Source organism: Myodes glareolus, chromosome 10 (assembly GCF_982192425.1).
Source record: "Myodes glareolus chromosome 10, mMyoGla1.1, whole genome shotgun sequence".
NCBI classification, from domain to species: domain Eukaryota; kingdom Metazoa; phylum Chordata; class Mammalia; order Rodentia; family Cricetidae; genus Myodes; species Myodes glareolus.
This window is the reverse complement of record NC_142035.1, coordinates 20,651,408-20,670,266: the sequence shown is the minus strand read 5'-3', so window position 1 is coordinate 20,670,266 and position 18,859 is coordinate 20,651,408. Positions and strand designations below refer to the sequence as shown.

General features: G+C 49.7%; 1 protein-coding gene across 1 annotated transcript in view; it reads left to right on the top strand.

The window, feature by feature from the left end:
• The first annotated feature begins 4,649 nt into the window (after positions 1-4,649).
• Positions 4,650-18,859, top strand: part of Arhgap40 (Rho GTPase activating protein 40) — a 38,133-nt gene continuing 23,923 nt past the window's right edge. The window contains exons 1-2 of the mRNA XM_085697098.2: positions 4,650-4,826; positions 6,198-6,266. Coding sequence (XP_085553224.2) covers positions 4,693-4,826; positions 6,198-6,266 — 203 coding nt within the window. The 5' untranslated portion in view covers positions 4,650-4,692. The remainder of the gene's footprint in view (positions 4,827-6,197; positions 6,267-18,859) is intronic.

Here is an 18,859-nt window from a genome sequence, read left to right as displayed (position 1 = left end):
CCTCAGTCACAGAGAGAAACTGGGGCCCAGCAGTTGAGTAACTTTGCCAAGACATGTTGGAGGAACAGGGATTCCTACCCAGCCCAGTAATTCCTCAGGCAGGTGCTGACCCAGTGTCCATCCTCTCCAGGTGGGAAACTGGACACAGGTGGTGGGAGATTTTTAATTTTTTTTTTTTAAGACAGGGCATACCTATGTAGCTCTAGCCTGGAACTCACTGTGTAGGCCAGGTTGGCTTCAAACTCACAGAGACTGGCCTGCCTCTGCCTCTAGAGTGCTGGGATTAAAGGAATGTGCCACAGTGCCTGGAGAATTCCCAAAGTCTCCTGCAACCCTGCTGGTTACCCCAAGGCAACAGGGAAGATGAGTTAAGGGAGCAAACAGGCCTCCCAGGTACTATCCGTTGTCACTCTGTCCCTCCCCCAACATCCCACTGGACACCACAAAAACTGAAGGCATCCCGAGAAGAAGATAGATCCTGACTTGCTAATGGTTGGCCATTCACTATTGCTCCTCAGTCCTGAGAGAATGACCCACCCACAGCGCGATCAGAGCACTCCCATCTCCCTAAGATTGTCGGTAGCTCCCTGTGGTCCTGCCCAGAGTCCCAGCTCTCAGAGTGGCCCTGTCCTTTGGGATCCGAGCCCAGACCATGTTGCTGGTGAGGCTTCTCTTCCTCCATTGAGATGTGATGAATATGCCTGTACTTCGCCCACAAGTCTGCCCCTGTGTGGAGATGTTCCAGAAGGTTCCAGAAGGTGCAGGGCAGGCCACGCAGTACAGCTTGCAGAAGTTGCCAAGTCTCCCTACAAGGGGTGACACCAACACCTCACAAGACGGTCATGTTTTTCTAAACCTCTCTACATCACCAGCACACAGACACGTACACAGACTCACACACATCCTCAGGGTCTCACGGGTACACATGGGCCCCATTTGAGCTGCAATTTGTCTGATGGACCTGGGCTTCCGGGTGGCATGTGAACAAAATACCTTTGGTAATGGCTCCCACGCAGCATGGCTGGAACTGCCCCTGGCTTTGCCTGGAGTCTTCTACACCAACCCTGGTATAAGGAACCGGCATCTGCTCAAAGGTCAGAAGCCCCTTGTAGCTAGGCATGCTGGGTACTGACAGCAGAACTTCCGTGCAGTCCTGGCCATGCTGTCCAGCTCCCCATCATTGCTCCAACCTGTCTGGAAGTATGTGGAGTGGACTCCAAGGGGAAGTAGGAGCAGCCAGGCCCTTCTGCACCTGCCGAGGCAGCTGAAAAGATTTCTTGGGAGAAGGTGTGATTGTCGGTATCTCTGACACAGCCCATGTCCCTCCCTGGTCACACCTTCAGCCAAATGTCAAGGATGGCCTCCTGCATGACCGTGTGTGTGTGTGTGTGTGTGTGTGTGTGTGTGTGTGTGTGCGCGCGCGCACGCATGCATACACACATGTGCTGCCACATGTTCCTTACACACCTGCAGTCTTGTTTTCATTTTCCACTCTGAACTTTGGGTTACAAGCCAGTACTCCCTCCCCCGCAGCCCCCTCCTCTTCCCCTACCACTGTTTTGAGCCTTAGGCCCTCATCTGTAGAGCCAGTGCCCTCTAGGGAGCCATAGCCCAGGGTACAAGTTTAGGGGCCTTGAGCATCTGCAGGCAGTATCTTTGGGTGACAGAAACTACCTGGGTGAGGTGAGGGCACACCAGACTGAGCCCACTGAAAGCTGTCCTTCAGAATCTCTCCTGGGCTCCCCAACATCTGGTGGCTGCAACCCAGGTCCTGGTCTCGAGGCAATGCCATCAGCGCTGCCTTCACATAGTCCCCCGGATGTCTGCTGCCTGATGTCGCCCCCATCTACCCTCTGTGCCAGGACCCTGCTCATGTTGAACTGGAGCCTGTTCTAATGACTCATTCTTTGTTTGATTTCCTGCCAGCGTCCTATGTCCATATAAGGTCACATTCTGAGATCCTGGGGGTTAAGACTTTAATATCTGCCGGGAGAGACACCAATGCAGGGCCCTGAGCACAGAGCACTTTTCAAATGCCCTATAAATTTCCTTTAAAAAAAAAAAAGTTGGGCCCCTGGACACAAGGGGAGCCATGTCTCCTGTGCCTGGGCAATAGAGGTGCTGGCCTGTCATCAGTTTCTCTGAGTCCTTACACCAACTCTCAGGACATGTGACTCAGAGAGGTTAAGGCATTTACCGGAGGTTGCACCACAGTGGCAAGGCTGAGGGCCGCCCCCAGGATAGGCACCACTATACTGCCCTGGGTGGACTATTGGGGTCAGGGGCACAGAAGTATGGAGCCCAGGACGTGGTCCCGGGGGCCAACTGGTGTGAGGGACACAGGAGTCCACGGTAGGAAGAGGGTTGTCCAGCTCTCAGGCGGCCTCCGGAGGAGCTGGCAACCTGCCAGGTGCAGGGGCCCACAGGTCTGAGTCACCACTGTGACCTAGCCTGCCTGGCCGATACTCCAGGGACAGGGTCATGGGGCTGAGGAATGTTGCCAGGGGTGCAGAGGTGGGGCTCACTCCCGCCTCCAGGCTTCATTCTAAAGACACAGGGCTATCCAGGAAGCTGGGAGGCGGCACTTCCTGCCAGAGGCTCAAGAGTTTATTGTGTGGGATCCAGGCCAGTTGCTCACGCCACTTGCTTTCTCCTGGCAGCAGGGTTTGTAGTTCTAGGTTGGCATTTGCTCAGGCCCTAGCTTGCTCACTTGGCGTTCATTCCCACTTCCATTTGTCGCTCCCCAGACACTCAATTTTATCACATCATTCAGTCCTGCTGGCTCCCTACACAGCCCCTCTTCCCCTCACCTGCATACCTGTTTGCCCTTCAGCCATCTAATTTCTCACTTAAAGGTCCTCGTGACTGTCTCCCTCCCTCTGCCATTTTCTTTTTTAAGACTGTGCGTATGTGTAGTGTGTGTGTACACATGTACACAACACATGTGCAGGAGCCCAAGGAGGCCAGAAGAAGGCACTGGATACCCTGGAGCTGTCGTTATAGGTGGGTTGTGAGCTGCCCAGTGTAGATGCTAGGAACTGAACTCCAGCCCACTGCAAGAGCAGACGTTCTCTTGGCCAGTGTGCCATCTCTCTCTCCAGCCATTCAGACTTTCTCATCCCACCCCTTACTTTGTTCTTCCACCATCCGTCCACCTATCCATCATCTGTCCATCTGTCCATCCACCCATCCATCCATCCATCCATCCATCTATTCATCTGTCCATTTGTTCATCCACCCATCCATCCACCCACTCCCTGTCCACCCGCCTATGACCCATCCTTTATTAAGCACCTACTATGTTCCCCACACGCAGCTCCATGAACCCTCATCATGTACCAGCTTCACCCCTGACCTCCTTGCTGATTCTTTTTACACACGGGAAGGAGTCTCGGCAGTTGGATCCCAGCTCCTCTCCCTTCCTATGACGTCATTCTTTTGTCTCCTCCTGAGGAAGGAGTGCTGGGAAAGTGGACATTTGTTCCCTGCATGACCTGTCTGAGCCAGTGGTGGCATCCTGCAAATTAGGCCTCCTGTGGTCCTTTTCCTGTGAGGCCTTCCATCTTTTAGGAGCATGTGTAATTCTAGGACTGGGGCTCCTACGGAACCATATTTCGAGTTTCTTCAACTCCATTTCCTGATTCCTGTGTACTTGGTTCCCCAGTTAAGAGTGCCTGGGACCTCTCTTCTTGAAGGTAAATACGCTTTCTCGGTCACTGGCTCTTAGCTCTCCTAGAAGGGCAGACAGAACCAGGACTCCCTGTGATAAGGCCATGGCATTCTGGTCTGGGAGCAGGGGCTTGTGATCGGCAGCAGAGGCAGGGTTAGGACCACAGGTTACACATCCACTCTCCCCTCCGACAGCTACTCCACCATGTGCTTTCTCGGCACTCTCTGTTCCACAGCAAGGCCAGCCCTACTCTGACCCTTGGTACTCTCTGCCTGCTTGTCACCACCATCTTTGCACAGAGGAGGAAGTCACAGCTCCCAGAGGCTTATGGGGAGGGATTATATATGGCTTCATTGGTTTTATTTAATCCTTTTGGTTTTATTTTGAAATTGGAATGGCGGTGGGGGATGAGAATGGCCAGATCAACAGTATATTTCATGTCTGGTGCACATGTATTTGCTTACTTGATTTTCTAAAATTTTTTTAGATTAAAATAATTTATGTGTATAGATGTCTTGCCTGCGTGTATGTCTGTGTACCACATGCATGTAAAGCCCACACTGCATGTAAAGGCCAGAAGAGGGCATTTGGCCCTCCTGGAACTGGAACAATGTTTGAGTTGTCATGTCGGCACTGGGATCCAAACCTGTGTCCTCTGGAAGAATAGCCAGTGCTCTTAGCTGCTGAGCCCTCTCTCCAGCCCTGGGGCATCACTTCTTGAAGCAGAACTTCACTCTGCCACCCAGGTTGGTCTTGAACTCAGGATCTTCTTTCGCTACCTTCTAACTTCTGGGGTTATAGGCAGGCATAACATGCTTAATTTATGCCTCTTTTTGTGCCATTTCTGTTTTGGCAAGGGGCCAAGTGTGTGCTCACACATACCTGCCTGTAGGCGGTCCTGGCTAAGTCAGCCCCACCTCAATATGGGGGTGTCTTGGAAGGGTGTGCCACAGGCCCTGCCACCTTCCTCCGACTCTCGCCGTGATTCATTCGGTCCCAGAGACAGCCTCGTGTGCCTGTCCATGACAGAGCCTTCTCTTCTCCCCACTGCCCAGATGGAAGGGCTGGCCCTCCTGCCCCTGGCCTCACCGTGCCCCCGGATCCCACGAGCCCGCATCGCCAGGCCACCGGGGCGATGGGCCCCCGTGGGCTGCAGGTACTGGTGTCAAGGGCGGTGGAGGGAGGCTGTGTGCCGGGGACAGGTGTCACCTCAGCCTTCACAATAGTCCTGTGAGGCAAGAGTCCTTTTAGGCTGGTCCTGATTTTTCACCGTTCTGAGTGATACTCGGGACTAGCTTGGGCACAGCCATCCCTAGATCGATGTTGCAGGTGTGAAAGTAGCCTTGGGATGCTGACAGCTCCTGCCACCCTCATTTGCTGCCCAAATCCCTGGAGACTGGCCGGGGTTCTTCCCCAGAGAGTGGTTCAGGAATTGGGGTTGATACTCTCAGATGGTGCTACTCCGGGCTCTGGCTGGGAGTAGTACTCATAGACCTTTGTGCCACATAACATAGCCCCTGAGCGCCGGTGGGGGTTCAGACCCATGGGGGGGGTGGTAATGGGCTCAACAGGGGGAACTTGTTTGTCTGTCCACTTAGCCTTGGCCTGTCGGATGTGTTGGCTTCCTGCTGCTTCTGTTGGGACATGTGACACAACAGTTACTCTCTTTGAGTTCTGTGTGTTAGGCATCCCCAAACCAAGGACTCTCTCCACTTGAATCAGGCTCTCAGGGGGAACTGGCTTTCTTTCCCAGATGTTAAAGGCCCACATATTGCTTCCCTTCCCTTCTCTTCTGTCACCTCTGCCCCTCCCACCTGCCTCTGTCACTAATTAGGTGACACCAGTGGTGACCTTGGGCCCACTCAGGTTGTGCAGGCTCTCCCTCATCTAGAAGACCTGAAAAATCATAATCATATTGTTAAAGTTCTCCCCCCATACATCAGAACATCGTCACAAATTCTGGGGATTAAGATGTAAACATCTTTGAGGGTCCATCACTTATTCTACCTCTGAATCTATACATTCTTCCCACCACTCTATACTGTGATCACCATCTACCCATCCACCCATCCACCCATCCATCCATCCACCATCCATCCACCCATCCATTATTTTTTTAAAGATTTATTTATTTATTATGTATACCACATTCCATCCATGTATGCCTGCATGCCAGAGGAGGGCACCAGATCTCATTATAGATGGATGTGAGCCACCATGTGGTTGCTGGGGGTTGAACTCAGGACCTCTGGAAGAGCAGTCAGTGCTCTTAACCTCTGAGCCGTCTCTCCAGCCCCCCACCCACCCATTATTTAACATTTCACCTGTCTATCCAAAACCAACCTACCAACCTATTTGCAAATGTGGCTCTTCTTACTCCTCCCCCCTTAATCTCCTGTTATTAATACTGGATCCAACTGTGGGAACCTCTGGCCCGTTGAATGTGCTCAGTGATTACGGTTGAGTGAACAGATGAATGCTACTTCTGAGTGTGAAATTTCATAGCATCCTCTTTGTTTACTTGCAGCAACATAAAAGGAACGAAAGTGAGACATGCTTGCCTCCCGGAGAGTGGCTTTCCAAACTCCACGGTTATGTAAGCATCGTTTTAAGTTTTATTGGTATGATTTGTTTTTGAGACAGTCTTACTATGTAGCCTAAGCTTGCTTCTAATTCTCTGTCCTTTTGCCTCAGCCTCCCCAGTGATGAGGTCACCATGCTCAGCATTATTATATTTTTTATAATAAATAAAATATATTTATTAATATAAATATATTATATTAATATATATAATAAATATATACTATTTATATATAAAAATATATACTAAATTTATATATTTAGTATATATAAATACTAAAATTTATATATTTAAATTTTAATAATTTAAATTTTAATTAAATTTAATTAATTTAATTAAAAATAAAAAACTAGTTAAGGGGATGGGGGGTAAAGCTCTTGCTGTGCAAACATGAGGACCTGAGTTCAAGTCCCACACATGCAGGTAAAGGCCAGGTGTAGTCGTGTGGACCTGTGACCCCAGAGCTAGGGCAGGGCTAAGCCCGAGCTGTATGAAGCCAGGTGGATCTCTAGAGCGCACAGTCTGTCCGAAGTGGGAGCTGCAGAGACAGTGAGAGACCCTGTCTCAAGAATGTAAGGTGGAAACCAGTAGCAGAAGATACCCGATTGTCCACCTCTGGCCCGCACAGGCCAACATGCCCATGCACACCCACTTACATGTACCACACACACACACTCAAGAAATAAATGACTACTGAAAGCGTTTCCTCAAATGTGCTATATACTCAATACTTTCGTCCATCAGAACAATGTTAGAACACAAGCTCAGTAGGTGCCTTGTACCGAACTCTCACCATGAGCCTTGAGCAGGGTGTCCTCTCTCTTTTTTTTTGGTTGAGAATGGCATCCACTGTCCCCCGGCAGAATACCACTTCCCTGGGACAGTGTGGCCGTGTCCCCTCCAGGCTAGGTTTAATGTGCCATCCACAAAGTCACTACGTCAAGGCTCCCACCTCTGAACCTTTTCATCTCAGTTGTCATTCACTGAGTCATTTGTTTACCCAGCAGATTCCAGCGAGGCCACAACCTTCAGATGCCATGCTCCATGTGACATGACTCTATTCACTTGTGCCTATTGCGGAGGTCCAGGGCTGGCCCCTCAGCGCTGCTGGGGAAAACATTCACTCAATGAATGAAATGCTTGTTGTGAAGTTCCAGGTGGACAGGGAGGTAGAAGAAGACACAGGAAGCTTTGGGCTGGGGTGCGGCAAAAGTCAGCGGCTCATCTAGTAGGGCTTCCTATAAAGTGAATGGAGTCAAAGCACAGAATCTTAAAAACTATATCACAGTGTTGACCTTGGGAGGAGGCTTAGAGTCCCCCTGTGCAAGGTGACCTTGGCAGGGTTCACTTCTTGCTGCCCAGTAGAAATATATTTTCTGTTTACTACCCAAAATTGCAAGTCAAGTTCCATTTCTCATGTGGTAATTAAGCAAATATTTATATTGCAATTATTTACTTATTTGTGTGTGTATATGTGTGCATGCATATGTGCCACAGCATGCATGTGTGTGTATGTGTGTGTGGGAGGTCAGAGAACAATTTGTATGAGTTGTTTCTCTCCTCCTACTCTGTGAGACCTAGAGCTGGAACCCAGGTTGTCAGGTTTGGTGGCAAGTGTCTTTACTGGCTGAGTCATCTCAACGGCCACAACCATATGACAACTTCGTTCCTGGCATTGGCATTCACTCATCGTGGTTAGTGAGCAGTAACCGAGCCAATGTGCGGTAGCATCTGTTGACTCTTGGCTAGATTTTGAGAGAAAACCATCAGCACTTTGAAACCAGGGGCGCACAAGCTGTTTCTGGAGGACAGTGTGGGCCAGAGAGTCTGCAGGACAGTGTGAATCAGTGTGTCTTGAGGACAGTGTGAACCAGTGTGGCTGGAGGACAGTGTGAGCCAGAGAGTCTGAAGGACAGTGTGAACCAGTGCGTCTGAGGACAGTGTGAGCCAGTGTGTCTGGGGGACAGTGTGAGCTGGTGCGGCTAGAGGACAGTGTGAGCCAGAGAGTCTGAAGGACAGTGTGAACCAGTGTGTCTGGAGGACAGTGTGAATCAGTGTGTCTGGAGGACAGTGTGAACCAGTGCGTCTGGGGGACAGTGTGAATCAGTGCGGCTGGAGGACAGTGTGAGCCAGTGTGTCTGGGGGACAGTGTGAATCAGTATGTCTAGAGGACAGTGTGAACTGGTGTGTCTGAAGGACAGTGTGAGCCGGTGTGTACGTTTGAGGGACAGAGTGAGCCGGTGCATCTGGAGGACAGTGTGAGCCCGTGCGTCTGGAAGACAGGCAACCAGTGCCCTCTGGTAGAGGGTATCTGTTGTTTTAGAGTGGGAAATGGTATGTGTTGTGTATCTGTTGACTGTGTGGCTTGTCTTCCCCAAAAGCAGGATGGACTTCAGCCATCCTACATATTATTTCAACAAATTATTCCGCTCTCTGTGGACTGGTGGTGTGCTGAGTAATTGTGGCCTCCTTGGAGAGCAATAGCGACTCATGCTGACCGCCACCAAGAAAGCAGTGTTTACCATGGAAAAAAATTATAAGCAAAATTCACCTGTTCCTCCCACCTACAACTCACAAGGACAGTGACCAAGGACGCTTTCGTGCACAGCCTGTAGGATGCTAGTCTTTGTGAATACACATCAACATATACATATAATGTACGTGTGATAGTTCATATAGTCAGCTTGACAGGCTCCGAAATGACTTTGGACAGAACCCCAACACCATGGCGAAGAACTGTTGATGTTACATTGCTCTCAGCATGCCTGTGAGGGACACTCTTGATTAGGGCTGGAGACTAGGGGAGGGGGCGTGATTCCCTGAAATTCCCTGAAAGGTGTTGGGTACCCACACCTCCTTTAATCCTGACACCAGAGGCAAAGGCAGGTAGTTCTCTGTGAGTTCAAGGCCAGCCTGGTCTTGATCTCCGTTGAGAGTTCTAGGTCAATCAGTGTTGTGTAGTGATGCCCTATTTCAAGATGAATAAATAAAAATAAAACAGAGGACTCAAGCTGAGCACAAGTATCCCGCACCCTGGCCTTCCTGGCTGCAGGTTCAGTGGGTCCAAGCTCCTCCCGCTTGAACCCCACCACGATGGGTGCATTCCCCAACTACATGCCAGAGTTAACACTTCCATCCTTAAGTTGCTTCCGTCAGAGGTCTTATCTCAACAGTGGGAGATTAACTAAGACAACATACGTGATCCTTTCATGTTCTACCTGCATGTATTCATGCACACACACGTGCGTTATTCCCTGACATGTGGTACCGACTAGCAGTGAACGGTCTTTTCCACTTCACGACAGCTGCTGGAGACAGGTCAACGTTGCCTCTCCATGGCTGCCTGACGTTTCCTTTTGTTCCTTGTTAGGTGGCCTCCTCTGAGTGGAATCTGGGGTCCTTTTCCTGGCTCTTGTTTTGGACAAGTGCTATGGTAAAGGGTATAGCAGTGTTCTCAGACAAGAATCTCTGGAGATTTATCCTAATGACAAACTCGCAGGACAGGAATCTCTGGTCCTAAGATGCAGACTTTGAGGACATTGAAATATGTCCTCAGGGGGAGTTCCAGGAAAGCTGTGCCCCTTACAGTCTCAGGGAGGTCATAAACGTGCACCCTTATATTCTTGTTTTTAACTGTTATTTCATTATCAGAGTGTGTGTGTGTGTGTGTGTTGCTATGTGCCACAGCATACTTGTGGGCTTAGGAGGACACCTTTGTGAAGCTGGTCTGTCTTTCCACATTGATGTGAGTCCTGAGAATCAAACCCAAGCCTTCAGGCTTGCACAGCAAGCTCTTCTACCCCCTGTGCCATCTCGCTGGCCCCGTTTCTTGGTATTCCTTTTTTTCTTTTCAAGGCAGTGTCTTGAACCAGGCGTGATGGTGCATACCTTTAATCCTAGCACTCCGGAGGCAGGGGCACAGTACTCTGTGAGTTCGAGGCCAGCCTGGCCAATAAAGAGAATGCCGGGACAGCCAGGGATATACAGAGAAACCTTGGCTTGAAAAGCAGCAATAAAAAAGACACCACACACACAAAAAAAACCCTCACTATGTGTTTATGCCTATCCTGGGCTCACTATGTAGACCAGGTTAGCCTTGAACTCATAGAGATTTATCTGTCTGCCTCTACCTCTGGAATGCTGGGATTCAAGACGTGCCACCATGCCTGGCTCATAATTGACAGGATATTATTAAATTCTTTAGTCTTTGTTAATTAGATCCAAATACATTTCTTGTAATGAGTGTGTGTGTGTGTGTGTGTGTGTGTGTGTGTGTGTGTGTATGATAGAGAGAGAGAGAGAGAGAGAGAGAGAGAGAGAGAGAGAGAGAGGATGTGTGTGTGTCCTAAAACTCATAATGTAGGTGAGGACAACCTTGAACTCTAGTCCCCCTGCCTCAGCGTGCTGGGATTGCTGCTGTGCGCACACCACACCGTTTATGTCATGTTTGGGATCCGACAGTGCGCCCTAGGCAGACCTCCTACCAACTGAGCTGCATCCCCAGCCCCACAATTTGCCTTTTAAAGCTCACGGTTGTTAGGCTGGACAGCTTTTCCCACGGTCAGTGTCGGGCAGGGTTTCCAAGCTGGAGCCATTTTGATCCCAGGTCGGCTATCAGATTCCCTTCATCAATAATAGGTAGGTGACTTGGCTGGTAACACCTAAGCGACTCATGAGCCAAATCACCTGTAACATCCTCAACTCATACTTCAGACGTGCAGCTCAGGTCCCTGCCACTGAGGTCAGGGTCAACTGACCTCCAGATAGCATCCTCTGTCTGCAGATGCAAGATCTGAATGAATCACCGGCACACTATTCAAATGACAAGGTTAACCTGCACCTCACCTGCCAGCTGTGGGCTCTGAGGGACATTACTCAACCTCTCTGTGCTTAATTTTCCTTGGATCTAAATGACTGTGATGGCAGTGCCTACATGAGCTCATTGTGAGGGTAAAATGGAGGCTATGCTTGGCACAATACCTGATAGATAGGTCCATGAGGACGTACCTCAGCTATCAGTGGTCAACATGCTTAGAGGCTGTTTCCATGGGAACAGCACATCCAGGCCCACTGGCTTCCTGCAGTGGTAGATAGTTTGACTTAGAGTTCTGAATCCACAACCTCCTTGTGAAAACCCCCCTCTTCTCCAAGCCTGTACTCAAGTTGGTGCCATTCTGAGAGTGGCTATCATCCACGTGGACGTCCTTGGGGATCTCCACTGTGGCCCACAGAGCTGGGCAGAAGCTCCGAGGCCGTAGCATGGTCTGAGGTGCTGGTACTCTGCTGCCCACCACTGCTCTGAGGTTTTCATCCTGCCTGCAGTGTGGACCCTGTTCACATGCTCTTCTGCCAGGCACCCCTAACTCTACCACCTCCGTGGCAGATGCTGAAGGAGCGTGAGGATGCCTTTGTCCCGACTCACACTCATGCAGGCTATGAGGGTTCCCTTGGCTGTGTGTCATTCTGATGGGTGAAACATTTCACCAGCTTTAATTTGCCGTTTCCTGACCTTTGTGGGTTCTGTATCCTTCCATAGAAAGCCCTGATACTTTGTCTCCAAAGTGTGTAGAATATGCCAGCTTTCCTAGTCTATTGGTATTTTATTATTGATTTCTGGAACTCTTTATATAACTAGATAAAACACTGTCATTTGGTTTTAAATTACATTTATTTATTTACTTAGTGTGTGTGCGTGGGGGTGTGTATGCATGTTTAGGTGTTGCCTGCCTCTGCAGCTGGGTGTGGAGCTAGAGTTTCACTTGAGGTGTCTTTTGTTTTGGTTTGTTATTTGTTTTCTGTTTGTTTTTGTTTTTTTTCTTTTAAGACAAGGTTTCACTGTGTAGCTCTGGCTGTCCTAGAACTCTGTAGACCAGGCCGGCCTCAAACTCACAGAGATCCACCTGCCTCTGCCTCTTGAGTGCTGGGATTAAAGGCATGAGCCACTACTGCCCAGCTTCTACTTTATTTTTGGACACAGGGTCTTTCACTGGATTAAGCTCATTGTTTTAACTGGACTGGCTGACTAACAAGCCTCTGGGATCCTCCCGTCTCCAACCCTCTCCCAGCACCAGGATTATAGACACATTACTGCACTTGGTTTTTTTGGTGGGTGCTGGGAATCCAAACTCAGGTCTTAAAGTTGCATTTTGCCCACTGAGCCATCTCCCAGCCTGGCAGTCTGTCTGTTAAGCTCTTGAATATCCAAGAAAAAAGGTGAAAGATGAGAACCCTGCAGTGAAGGCCCTCGTGGCAAGGCACGGCTTACAAGCCAGTCCAAGGGTGCTTTTCCCACGGCGATACTGATTTCGGACTGCTTTGAAGAGCAGGTGTTGAGGAAGCAAGGATGGTCCCTGTGAGACCTAAGACCACTTAAAAGCATCTGCTAAATGTTGGTCATCTACACGCGTGCCACTGTCTGGAGAGAAAAACCCACAAGTCATGGAGGTTTTTTCCTTTTTTAAAAAGAAGGTGTGTGTGTATTTCCTGTGTGCCCATGTGTGCAGGAGTAATTGCACATGTGTGTTCATGTGTCTAGGTCAGAGGTTAATGTTAGATGTCTTCCTTTATTGGGCCCTTCCTAGAGCTAGCTTACTGATTGGCCTGTCTGGTCAGCAAGCCCTGGAATCTGTCTTTCTATGTGCGGCCGACCCAATGTTAGGGTTCCAGATGTGCAAACCAGGCCTGGCTTTTACCTGGGTTCTGCGGACCCAAACTCAGGTCCCCATGCTTGCATAGCCAGCGCTTTACCCTCGAAACCATCTCCAGTCCCTCTCAGAGGTTTTAAAAGCTCTTCCTAAGCTCCTAAAGTCAGCTAAAGACACATTACAGACCAGAAGCCATGCCTCCAGGGCTCCATAGGTTGATTGGGCCATCAAGGTGATAGATACATCAGGGCACAGGGAAGACTATGGTGAGATTTGGGGTGTGGGACCTGCTTAATGTGGTTAATGATACATCTTTCACCTGGTATGTCCAAAATATTTTAGGATATAACCAATATGAAATTTTTACAGGCAGACATTTTACACTTCCAAATCTGGTGCCTAATTTCCATTTGTAGCAACATTCATTGTGATGCTGTCTTTTCCTGTGGAAACTTCCATGTGCATTGAGAACACATAGGGTCACAGTTGGGCAGTGGCTTCCTGCTCCCAAGGTATCTGTCCTAAACACACCTCGATGCTGTGGTAGCTCCTTTTTCCCTTGTGACAAGGTACCCAACAGGAGCAACATAAGTTGGCTTCAGATGGCCCATGGTTTGAGGGAACAGAGACATAGGTGGAGAGAGATGAATTCTGTGTGTGTGTGTGTGTGTGTGTGTGTGTGTGTGCACATATACATGCATGTGTGGGCACTTGCCCAGAGCCTTGTGCAGACTAGGCAGCATTCCATCCCGGAGCTACATCCTCAGCACAGTGAATACTATTACAATTCAAAGACTGAGTACAAAGATTGAGTCACCTTTTGTTTTTATTGTTTTGTCTTAAAAGGAAAGCTACTACTGCCTTAGAGGGTTTTGAAGAACCCGGCTGAGGATATGTGGGCATTCACCGCTCTTGTAACCTCTCATTCCCTCTGCCCTCTCCCTCTCCACACAGACCCTGCCTCACAGATGGCACTGCAGCCATCTTCCGATGTGCACTGTGCAATAAGGTTCAGACTGTGCACTATGCCTTGTGCAATAAGGACGTGCCTCCAAACGTATGCCGTCCACACCGTGGTCCTCGGCTCAGTGATGACAGTACGTGAGGCATGGAGAACCCATGTCTGTCTACATGCTTACGGAAGGGTAGGCACCCAAGTTTCCCTGCCACGGCCGTGTGCCCATGGCTGTGCCCTGAGATCACTGTTTGGCTTCTGCTCTCAGAGGCCTGATACCTGCCCTACTTTGAACTTGAGTCACCCATTAGGGTTGGCAGTTGGAATACGTGAAGCATGTACACTTCTGGTGGCATGCGTGTGGCATCTGGGAATGTGTCTGAGCGAGGAAACATGGGTTCCTGCCCCTCTTGGCAGAGTAGTTTGGTCGCTCAGGAGAACCCTGTGTTAATCAGATGTTGGTTGCATAACAAATGGTCCAACATCAGCATCAGTCATTTAGGTGCTCATCAACCATTTGTTCTTGTTCAGATGCCTGAGTGTGCTTGATGTTAGCGAATCTAGCCTAGGCTCTACCCGGCTTTCCCCAAAGTCAAAGGCGTTGACACACCATCCAGCCCTTCCTCCATAGTCATCTCTGGCCCATCGCCAACTGCTCTTCTTTCTCTTTATTCCCAGCTTTTCCCTTCTTCTGATTGCCTGCTCAGCAAAGCAAACCTTGGTGCTGCCCAGCAGTGGTGACCGACTGCACTCCCAGCATGCCCCGCTCAGACATGTCTCAATCCATTTATCATTGCACAATTGTAATTATGAGACGAGAGGAAGCTCCCAAACAGACCAACAGCCCTTGGCTGGTGTGACAGAGACAGGGATTTCAGCCGATAGGGCCAAGATGGGCATGTGTAGGCTGGTGGCATTCCCTCTCCATCCAGGCTGTATCCAGCCAATCAAAGGGAAGCCACACCTAGCAGGAAAGGCGCACAGGGGACTTGCCTAGTACTTGGGAACATAGTCTATGGGGTCAGAAGGCCTGGGCTGTCCTTTTTGGCAGGAAATCTTGGGTGAACTCTCTTCTTGTTCTGCACCTCTGCCTTCCCATCCGCAGGATGGGGTAGCGACAATGAGAAGCAGTGAAGGCTGAATGGATCGGCCCGTGTGAACGGGGAGTATCCCCATTTACAGAGATATGATGCTGTTTCCTGGCAACACTTGACACATTCCGGTTGTCACAACGGAGGAATGCTATTGTCCGGGTGGACAGAGGCCAGAGATGCTGCTGCACATTCCTGATGCAAGGGATGGCCCTCATCACAAACAAGTGACCCCCCTGGTGCCAACTGGGAGAGCCACACTGTGGGGGTCAGAGCAGAACCAGGCACAGGCAAATGGCAGTTCTCTGGGGACCTGGGTTAGGGCCAACTGTCACTATAACAGCATCACCTGTATTGTGACAAGAGCCTATTCCTTATGTCAATATCCTCTAATGTATACGGCGAGGATAATGGCCCTGCTGCTGTGACTATAGTCGGTGTTAGCGCAGCATAAAGACTCTTATTCCCGGGGTGCCAGGCTTAACCACCTGTTCCGCTCTAGCCTTCGTGGCTGCTGGCAAGGAGCCCCAGCCACACCTCCACCTGCTCACCAGGTTGTGCCGCATTCTTGGTCCCAGAGTCATGTTGACCTTGGCCTCTGAGGAGTTTCTCCCTTCCTTTCCGTGGACTCTTAGCCTTTTGTGTGTTCCTGCAGCCCTACCCTGCTCGGCAGCCAAGGCCTCTGTCGCTGTCGGCTAGCTGGTAAAATTGCAGGCCCAAACCTCTCTTCAATTGCGTCTTACAGAAGCCAGGCTGTGGAGGGACAGACACACCCGCTGTCCCCACTGTCACACAGAATAGGTGAGGTTGGACCTCCACCAAGGACTTCTAGGGCCACTGGAGGAAGAGAAACTGCCACCGGGAACTCAGAGAGGAACGGCTTTGCTATGGGGCAGCCGATGCGTTCAGATCCCCTGCTCTACACCCAGGACCCCTAAACCAACCAGTGCAGTCGTTAAGAGGCTGGGACATAACATAGTAAATAGAATATGTGTCACACAAGGAGATCCTGAGTTGGTTTCCCTAGCACCCTGGCACATGGACCTGCATCTGTAATGTGGAGCACTTCAGAGGTAGAGCCAGGTGGAGCTCCGGAGCTCAGTGACCAACCAAGCTAGCTGGATCAATGAGTTTCATTCAGGCTCAAGGAATGACCCTGACTCAAACAATAAGGTGGAAACCGGGTATGGTGGTGCACACCTTTAATCCCAGAACTCGGGAGGCAGAGGCAGGCAGATCTCTGAGTTTGGATATACAGAAAAACCCTGTCTAAAATAACAACAACAATGACAACATAATAAATAATGATAAGGTGGAAACTGACTGAGGCAAAACTCCACACCACACATCCACACACAAACATACGTATACATACACATACATATACATACGCTGCACGTATAACACACACCAAGATCTTTGAAACCTGAAACCTGGTGTTGGGTTCTGGCTCTACCCCTTGATTATTGGGTAAGTCTGTGTGGGTCTTCTCATCTCCCTGGAGACGTTTCCTTGTCTGTAAATTGGGGGGGAAATTGTGTCCCCCACACGGGGCTGATACATCACCTTGAATAAGCCTGGGTCCGCTGTTAGGCATGTGCGCATGCTCAGTAGTGAGATGGGCGTGGGAACTGGAGGTCGCCGTTCTTTGCATGCCTGACACTGGCTGCAAACCAAGGGTGGTTGTGAGGCTCTGAGAAAATTCCATGATGGTGCTCGACTTGCCTCTTCTTGCTAAAAGGGAACACATGGCCACATGACACAATGTGATCTTAAGAACTGCATGTGTGTAGCTTCTTCCCGTTCTCTCGCTTGTTCTCTCTGACCTCGGCGGAGAATTCACCCAGAGGGATAACTGCTCCCTCTTGCTGCTCCGCTAGCGAAAGGTGACACGGCGGATGGTCCTTGTTTGCACTTAGTTTCTCCAGTTTTCAGAGTGTCAGGAAAACACGCAGATGCCGGTAATTTCCAAATGCTTCTAGAGGCAGCTAAGCACAGAGCTGTGCGCCAGCATGGGGTGTAAACAGACTCCCAGGAGGCATTGGCTCTGGCCTTCTGGAAAAGCATAAACAGAGCCCAGAAGCCAATTTTATCATTAACCGGGAATGGATCTCCAATTAGGATGCCTCTGCTGGGAGAAAATAGATAGCTAGCTCTCCCCGCTTCCTCCGGGCCCTGGCACCCTCACACTTTGCCACACTTGAGTGTGTTTGGAGGTGGAACTGTTGGCAGCTCCAGGTGGAGCTCAGGGACAGGGGGAGGCACAGCCAGGGTCCGGGCTGAGGTACAGGAGGGACCAGTGGAGCTCTTCATGCAGGAACGATTGAAATTCCAAGATGGTGGGGCTGGAGATAAGGTTCCATTAGTGCTCATCCAGCCCACACAGGGCGCTGGGTTTGCTCCTCAGCACCACAGGAAACTGGATGTGGTCGTGTACACCTGTAACCCCAGCCCTACAGAAGTTCAGGATCATCATTCTTGCTACACTGTGAAGTGAGTTTGAATCCAACCTGGGCTACACAAGAGTCTATCTCAAAATAAATAAATAAATAAATAATAAATTCCAGTATGGTATCAGCAGAACATGAATCCAGGAATGGAAACTCCTGTGCACACTCTTGTTGTAGAATATTATTTTAAGGTGTGTTACATTTGTTCATGCTCTGAAACATTTGTTTAACGATGTAAAGGTGTGTTGTTTTTGTTTATGCTGCATTTGTTTAACTATGTGAAACTGTGGGCTTTTTTTTTCCTGTTTAAAACACCTGATGGGCTAATAAAAAGTTGAACAGCCAATAGGGAGGCAGGAGAGAGGATAGGCGGGGCTGGCAGGCAGAGAGAATAAAGAGGAGAAATCTGGGCGAAGGAGGAGCAAGAAAACAAGGAGAAGAGCATGCTAGGGGCTAGTCACCCAGTCAGGCAGCCAGCCTTGGCTTAAGAGTGGCAGTAAGATATACAGAAGTCAGAGAAGGAAAAAGCCCAGAGGCAAAAGGTGGATGGGGTAATTTAAGTTAAGAAAAACTGGCGAGAAACAAGCCAAGTAAGGCTGAGCATTTATAATTGAGAATAAGCCTCTGTGTGATTTATTTGGGAGCTGGGTGGCAGACCCCCGAAAGAGTAAAGAGTAATAGGAGTTAAAAAAACAAAACAAACAAACAAACAAAAAACAAAAACACCACCAACACACTTTTTTCCCTGGGTGGTTGTTGTACGGTCATGCATACACAGAGCTGGCCTTGGATCCTGGGTCACACCCCTGGATCACATTGGAATATAAGGATATTTCAATGTGGGGAGCTCAGATGGGATGGGGAGCAGCAGCTTCAGAGACCCCACAAGAAAGGAGGCCAAACAGGCAACGAGAGTAAAGTCAACACAGAGACAAAAGTCTACTACGGCAGTCCATTTTGACAGCAGTTTGCCAAGGAGTGTCATTATCTCGCCATGCTGAGCAATTCTGCTTCCAGAAGTCTCTCCTGTGGTTACATCTGCATAAAGGGGCGGGGCATGTACTGCAGCAGGGTATCATCCTGGCATCCTGGCAGATGCAAATGGCAGCATCACGGGGCAGCTGGTCCCCTCCCCAGATGGGGACCTGTGAAATAAGCCGCCCCGTGAAGGAAGGGCAGGGATTCTTCCTTGGTGGCCTCCGGTCTTTTAGCAGAGGTATCAATGCCATTCCTGTGTGGTCGGTGAGGAAATTGAGCCCTAGGGCTCCCCTGAGGAGTGAAACTGGGTCACACTGTGTGAAGAATAGGGCATCTGCCCAGGCTAAAGGCACCTGAGGAGACATTCCCTGCATCTTCCTCTCAGGGTCCGCAGGGGTGATGTGTAATACGGCCACGGGTAAGATTCCCTGCTTTACTTCTGCGGGAATCCTTGCATTGACTGCAAGCTGGTTGGTGATGAGAAAGAAGT